Source organism: Podarcis muralis, chromosome 18 (genome assembly GCF_964188315.1).
Source record: "Podarcis muralis chromosome 18, rPodMur119.hap1.1, whole genome shotgun sequence".
NCBI lineage: Eukaryota > Metazoa > Chordata > Lepidosauria > Squamata > Lacertidae > Podarcis > Podarcis muralis.
The window spans coordinates 1,635,888-1,643,713 of NC_135672.1; the positions used below are offsets into that span (position 1 = coordinate 1,635,888).

Here is a 7,826-nt window from a genome sequence, read left to right on the forward strand (position 1 = left end):
CTGAAGAAAAAGAATCCTGGATCGGAGCCCTCTTTGGGTGTGCTGCTGGTATGTGTGTAAATGCTACACGTGAGTAGGGACGGTCATGCTAAGCTCCTGTGCTACAATACCTGTTGCCTTCCCTGAGTTGGAGAGCAAAGCGTCATGTTGCACAGTTCGGGTGCTCCTGCCTCCATTAGATTTGAGCAGCATCGTGTTAGATCTTTACCCAGTTCATTTATTTTTTGGGTGGTGGGGAAGTCCTTATCCTAAATTCTGGGGCTCAGTGCAAAGCACCCCGCCAAACCTTAGAAAGTTGCCTTATAACAAACCAACGTGCTCCTTCTGGCTTCCTCCTCTCCCAGCTTTCAGGTGAGGGTCTTCCCCAGCCCTGGCCTGAGTAGCTCAGTCGGTTAGAGCTGGTGCTGAGAACGCCCACGGTCTGAGCCCTGTATGGGGCAGCTGCCTGTTCCTACATTGCAGGAGGTTGGACTAGATGATGCTCAGGGTCTCTTCCCACTCTACCTGTCTGGGGTTGAACCTGGGATCTGTTTATTGGGAAAGAGGAACTTTGCCACGGAGCTACAGCCCTGAAATGTAATGTTAATCGTAATTCAGAACCCAAGAGATGGTTTAAGCATCCAAGCACACAGACAAACCATGCTGTTAAGGCTGCCTTTGTTCCCCCTTTGTTCAGCCCCCCTGTCCTGAGGGTGAGGGGCCTCAGCAGCTGCAGCATTGCTGACCACCATGGTTTGCCCATCCAGACAAGCCTGGCAAACCATAGTGGGCACAATCAGTGGCTAACAGCCTCTGTTCAGAACCTCTGCATTCCAAAGCAGCTCAGCAGTGCCCCCTAGAGGGTCTTGGGTTTCTTGCCCCTGCAGTTTAACTAAGCTTTTCTATAAAATGGCTCAGGGCTGAGAAATTCAGCTGGACTGTCCACTAAAGAGTGTCAGGAGGTTCATCCTGCCTGGTGGCCGATTGCAATAATATTCAAGGGGGCCCTGTCAGTCCATCCCACAAACCCCATCACAGCATAGGGTTTGTATGCCACCAAGGTATACTCAGAGTAGACCCATTTAAATTAAGTATAAGTAAAGTATAAGTATACTAAGTCCTTTAATTTCAATGGGTAGGGTTAAAATGGAAATAGCCCACCTTTTCTGATTGGCTGATTGCAAAGAAGAATTAGCAATTCACACATCAATCCAAAGGTGTTAAAAATTCCACCTTGGTGGAAAAATCTGGATCAAATAGTTTTCTTGTTCAGACTTGCATATATGTAATTTTAAAAATATACAACAGTGAGACAAAATACAGACCAGGGACTACATTGCAGCAATAGGAATGGTGCTGTCGTTGTAGTGAAGTTGGGAGAGCTTGGTATGTTAACGCTGGTTCGTGCTGGAGTGAGGCTTTGTGGGAGAGTTAAAACTGTGGCCCTGTGGGGAATGGATGTCTGGTCTTTTTAAATATAAAACTCCCTGTCTCTAGAAGTGTGAGTTAAATTGCATCCTGACTCTGGGCAGGTTGAGATGTTATCTGATTTGCAGATCCGGGCAGCTGGAGGCTTGAATGTGGATTGGGTGTGAAAAGGTGCAGGAGGCTAGCCAGTAATTTGCAACTCAAGAGGCTGGTACATGTCAGAGAAGGAAGGAAGGGAGAGCCTTTTGACCTCAAGGCCCCTGAGCATAAACAAAGTTCAGCTGTGCTGGACTCCCAACAATCAGGAGATATAGTCTCATCATACAGCCATTGGCAAATTGGTAATTAACCTAAAGAAATGATCCTCCTAGTGGGGTGTTCAAGGATAAAGGGTTTGGGGAATTCAGATGCAGATTGCAGAACATCTTGCCCTGGTGTTTCGCCTGAGGGCGTTTGACCAGTAAAGGGACTTTGACTATTTGCTGTGCTCTGAATGGTTATTGCATGAGTATGGTTTTTAGTTAGCTATATTTTATAACGTTTTTATTTTCTGTTTATAAACTTTCAAGGACTGTGCCAACTTTTTGAGTGGCCTTTTCAATAAACTTGGAAAAGGACTTTTGCCTTTCGTATTCTGTGCCTTTTGCCCGGAGAAGCTAAACTGGTGCCTGGCTGTTTAGGACACCTACCTGTTGAATTTCTGTCTGTGTCACGGTATAGTGACACAGGGCTGGCCAACCTGGTAAATATGGAAGGAGGGTTCTCCTCCTTGAGCCCCATTTGAGGGTGGCCCAGGAAAGGAGGTGGTGGCAGCTTTACCGTTTGGCTTGTGACTTGCAAACCTAGCGACCTCTCCCTCTTCCTGCCAGGTCGGGGGGGGGGGGGATAGTCCCTGCTATTACTACAGTCGTCTTTGAGGTTTCTGGTCTTCCTCTGAACCACCTGAAGACATGCACAACAGAATCTTTTAGACAAGTTCTGAGGGTTCTCCTCCTCAGAGTGGAGATTCTAGTCCTGGGTGTGGTGCAGCCCTGAAGTGTCATTGCTCAGCACACTTGAATTGCTGGAGAGAGGTTCTCTGGCTCTCCTGCTGAAGGCTACTGGGCTACGGAAGCTGCCACGCCCTCTCAAGGAGCCTGTGGAAGAGCTGGCATGGATATCGCTGGCCACGAGGCAGTTTCGGGGGCCGCGCACCCCAGCCCAGATGCAGCAGCAGCAGAGAAGCTCCACGACAGCCCTCCTCACCTCCTTGCTCCCCAAGGCGTAGACGATGGGATTGATGAATGAGTTGGTCACGGCCAAGGTCAAGATCCAGCCAAAGAGCTTAGGGGGAGCCCAGGCTGTGTTCCCCCAAAAGGTATCTATCAGGAGGAGGATGAAGAGAGGCGTCCAGCAGATGAGGAAGGTGCAGAGGATGACCAGCACCGTCTTCAGCAGCCGCAGAGACCTCTTCCGGCTGCCCCGAGAGAAGGTCTGCTGGGCGCTTTTCTGGACCCAGCAGTAGATGGAGGCGTAGAGGCCCACGACGCCCACCAGGATGATGCTGAAGACGATCACAGTGAAGAGGATGTAGTTCTTGTCGTAGAGGGGCAGGAGCGTGGAGCAGCGGGAGACGTGGCAGATGCAGTTCCAGCCCAGCAAGGGGAGGAGGCCAATGAGGATGGCCAGGCTCCAGCAGAAGGCGAAGAGGGCCCTCAGGCGGGTGGTCTTGCTGGACGCCTTCTCGGCGATGGGCTTCACCATGGCGCTGTAGCGCTCCACGGCTGTCACCAGCAGGCTGAAGGTGGAGGCCGCCAGGGCAACAAAGAGGACCCCCTCGCGGAGGAACCACATGGTGGGCGACAGCTGGAAGGTCCGGCTCCCCGACAACCAGAGGTTGATCAAGTAGGCCGTGCCGGCTAAGAGGTCGCTGAGGGTGATGCTGGCCAGGCAAGAGTAGACCCACCGGCGGGTGCGCACTTTGCGGATGATGGCCAGCAGCACCACCAGGTTCTCCAGGATGATGAGGCAGCTGGCAGCAATAATGACCATCTTCAGGACGCTCATCTGGTCTTCCTGGGGACGGCGATTCTGCATCCTCCCTGTGAAGTTGTAATGGTACAGGATGATGTTGACGTGGTTTGTGTCCGTCGTTGGGTAACAGAGTTCTGGGCGATGGGCCGAAGCAAGTCGGGGGTCTGGGACAGACGTGGGGAGGGCCATCCAAGGAGAGGGCGAGGAGGTGGAGTTGAAGAGCTCCATGTCAGTCATCTTCTAGATTGCTTGCTGGATCAGTACGGAAACAAAACTGGGCCTCTTCTTGGGAAGACTTGTTTGAGGCAACACAAGAGCACTCGGCCTTTGATGGAGGCAAAGCGATGTCCACTGCTTAGGATCTCGCAATAATGGACACAAGGTGTGGTGCTGGTGAAAGTCAGAAGTCTGTGCGTCTTCTTGAGCTGATGGTTGTCAAACAAGGTCTCAAAAATGAGAAGAACCAGCAGCTCACTCAGTCTCTGCTCCCAGTTGGGAAGCAAGCAGGGGTGACCTCACTATGGCTGCCACAATTTCACCAGAGCCCCACCCGTGGTCCATGGCCGGTCCAGAGTTCCATCTTGGCCAAATTTCTGCAAAATTAAGAGAAGAAAGGAGAGTCAACAAGGAGAGGTTATGGAAATGAGAAAGAGGTCACCTGAGGTCATGTTTCCTGTTTTTTAAGGATGTGCTCCCTCTTTTTAGCAGTTCCTGGTATTGCCCTTTTTTTTGGTGGGGGGTGTTCCGGTGGCATCATTTCAGAGCAGAGCACAACACGTTTTCTGTTCTTACTCATCCGTCAATCAGTGCATGACGCTGGATGAAGAGGAATAAGTATTGAGGAACCGCAAGTTCCTTTGCTGCTGCGGAAGGGGTGTGGGGGAAAGGATATTGCTTTGCTGAGAGGAGTGCATACCCAAAAAACAGCTGTAGAGAAACAGCAACGGCTCACCTGACCTCTCGTTCCCCATGCATTTTGATATTTTATTGATTTGCGGAGCAAGATCTATCTATTAATCAAATAAATCTCAAAGTGGCTTACATAAAATGGTATACAATATTCATTTTTTTACTTATTTCCTTGACGTAGGTTTACATGGCTTTTGTTGCTTTAAGTAGATCCATTCAGCTAAGTCTTGCTCAGAGTATACCTACTGAAATGAATAGAACTAACATGGTCACATTCATTAATGGGCAGACTAAGTGAAAGGCGGTCAAGTACCACCTGTGGTGTGTAAGGAGATGCCACGCGCTGCAACATTTCTCTGCAGAGGCCACTCGCATTATTGTTCCTGCCTTATATTGTTCTCTTGGTGCTGCAGTTATTTCCTCAATGCAGTTGCTTAAATGGTAAATTCAGACTGAAAGGCAGCCTGGTCTATTTTTTTATGTCCAAATTGTTTAATTAAAACAAAGCCCCACCCACAGAAAGAGAGTGTGTTTGAGTGTGCATGAGAGACCAGGCGGAAGTGAGACCAGGCAGCTTCCTGCGTCCTTAATCTGCCCTCACAAACACCCAGAAGAGAGAACTGCGGAGGCACGTGCCTCTTTCCGCTCCTGGGTTACGGTCGCCACAGGAGACTGTCTAGGCACCGTATTCTTCACAGTGAATATTATTATTCATTTCAGAATAATTGGAGGGGGCCATGGGCTCAAAGCTTGCTGGGTGACCGTGGGCCAGTAGCGCCCTTGGCCTGGCCTGCCCCACAGGGTTCTTGCGGAGATAAAAGCAAAGGGAAGGAATCACGGCACGCACATGCTCTATACGCCGCCCTAAGCTCCTAGAGAAATTGCAGGATTTTATTTGTTAAAGAAGAAGTCATGTCCTGTTTCTCAACATCTGCAGAGGCTTGCGTTGCAATGTTCTTTATGATTTGCGCATTGCAACTTTTGCAAGTCTTAATTGAGGCTCTAGGTGCCGGGAAGGAAAAAACACCACAGCAGCAACCCCCGTGCGTCACCCCAGTTCTCGGATCAAAGTGTTGAAATGAAGAAGAAAAGGCATTAAGCAAAGTAAGGCATCGCAGGTGGATGTGGAAAGCCTGGAACCCCAGCAGAGAGACAGAGAGACGTGGGCACGTGAAGAGGGAGATAGATCTGAATAGACCACAGAAGGAGGGAGATGAATGCAGGCGAGGAGCCCTGGAATATAGGGAACTGCCTTGCAGTGGGTCAGACTGAGCGATGCTTCTTCTCCTGAAGGAGCGGCTCTCAAACTTCTCCAGGCTTCCTTGGTCCCATAAACTCACCTCCAGCGCCCACAACCCCTCCATATATAAGAGCAGTCAACACAACCCACGAAGGAGCATAATCTCATAGAATGGTAGAGTTGGAAGGGACCCTGAGGGTCATCTAGCCCAACCCCCTGCAATGCAGGAATATGCAGCGGTCTCTTCCAAGGATCAAACCGGCAACCTTGCCTTTGCCCGCACCATGCTGTAGCCAACTGAGCTAACACAATGACATTCGGAACAGTTACAATTAAGTGCACATTGATTCAAAACCCAATTAGAATTACTTGGTTTCATTAATTCGACAAAGCTGATTCAGAGACCAGCTTTTCAAAGTCAGATAGACATTTATTAAAACTTCCAACCCTCCATGCTGCTCCCCCTCCCCCGGACAGTACCACCCTCCTTGGGCACCTCTGCCCTAAAGTAAGACTCTAATCCTCGTGATTCTAGAAGAAGGACGGTTTCAGATTGAAACACAGGAAGCTGCCCTGTTCTGAGTCCACCACTGGACCATTCACTCAGTGTTGTCTGCAGCGGCTGCTGTGTCTCTGCAGAGCTTCAGGCAGGGGGCATTCCCAGCCCTCCCTGGAGATGACCAGGATTGAACCTGGGACCTTCTGCATGCAAAGCAGATGCTCGGCTCAGTGCAAGAGCAGGTGTCCTGCATGCAGAAGGTCCCAGGTTCTCCCTTTATCAAAGAATCACTTAGCAGGCGATGGCAAAGAAGCAGTCAGTGGAGATAAGACAGAAGGGTATTATCTGAGCCATTGTAAAGCAGCTTTCTATATTTCCTATTTTAATAGGACCATGAGGACTAGGATCCCTATTTTTTCAGGGAAAGGAATCAAAGAATTGTAGAGTTGGGAGGGACCCCAAGGATAATCTCGTCCAACATCCTGCAAACTAGGAACATTTCCCCCAGTGTGGGGCTCAAACCCGCATTCTACCTACTGAGCTGTAGCCCTTCCATAAATCCACCCCCCACATCCCATCCCTGGCAACTCCAGGATCAAACAGCAAACAAACCTCCTCAACCAGAGGTCACCCTGGAGAGCCACTGCCAGTCAGAGTAAGCAATACTGGTCTAGATGCAGAATCTGTCGTGAAAGAGGGCATCCTCTGAAGTCACCAGGACTGCAGATGCAGAAGGCAAGAGAGGGACTGCAGAATCACCATGCATTCAAAGCACGCCCCCCCCCCCCCGGGAAGAATCCTGGGAACTGTTGTTTGGTTAAGAGTGTTGGGAACGGTAACTCCGTGAAGGCGAGGCTGCAGTTCTTGGCTGGGTGGAATGTGCTTTAAATGCATGATGTGTGCAATTCTGAAAGCAGGAGCTTATGTGGACAGGTGGATAATTATGAGTGGAAAGATGGACAGGAGGAAAGTTAAATAGCTGCCAGCTCCCCTCTCTTCCAGGCTCACCTGCTCTGATGGATTGGGCCCCCAAGCGCCGGTGGCTGCAGCATCCAATTCTCTCCCGGCACAAGTGAGGTGACCAAATTGTTGTGGTTGCTTTTTGTATTTTTGCTGAAAAAAACATGGTGGCCTGTGCCCTACCCAGCAAAACAAGAGGAAGGGGATGTTGCTACACACCCAGAACCGAGAAACCACATTTTGGCTGCTGCAGGATGGACCCACCCTAGCGAGAAACAGGGCGGTGGTTGCTGGAACTGTCACAAAAACCTTTAGGTCTGATCAACCTCCCTTTGCTCAAGAAGGTGTTGAGCTTGGAGACTGTTGATTCACAGGAATGGCTAAGCAATTACTCCTAAAGAACAATTTTAAAGCCCCAGAAGATTGGGGCCTTATAATAGCTGAGGCTTACAGAATTTAATGGAGGTTCCTTGGAGCAGGGAGCTGTCACCTGGCCTACTCTGTACTTAGGAAGGTTGCCTGTCTGTTTGTCCGCTCTTCGTTTGGAGACCTCTTAAGATACCAGATTTTGCATGGTGGTTCCTGAGATCAAAGAGAGGCTTTCGTCTACTTTTTGAATGTGATCGGATGCCATAACGCTCTTCTAAATAGCACTGATGTTTTTAGTTTAGCTAGGCATACATCGTGCAATAATCACAGATGACCCCCCTCCCAAACTCACTCTCCCCAGGAGGTGATGCGGGTCCTTTCCCCCTCTTGAACAGTACACAGAGCTGAAGAAGAATGTTGAAAGAGTGG

At 49.8% G+C, this 7,826-nt stretch overlaps 1 protein-coding gene across 1 annotated transcript; it reads right to left on the reverse strand.

The window, feature by feature from the left end:
* Positions 1–1,082: 1,082 nt before the first annotated feature.
* S1PR4 (sphingosine-1-phosphate receptor 4) lies at positions 1,083–7,172 on the reverse strand. Its single transcript, XM_028714059.2, has 2 exons — positions 7,077–7,172; positions 1,083–4,013 (listed from the first exon to the last, which is right to left on the reverse strand). The coding sequence occupies exon 2, from the start codon at positions 3,655–3,657 to the stop codon at positions 2,416–2,418; it is 1,242 nt and encodes a 413-aa protein (XP_028569892.2). The 5' UTR covers positions 3,658–4,013; positions 7,077–7,172; the 3' UTR covers positions 1,083–2,415.
* Between the last annotated feature and the right edge of the window lie 654 nt (positions 7,173–7,826).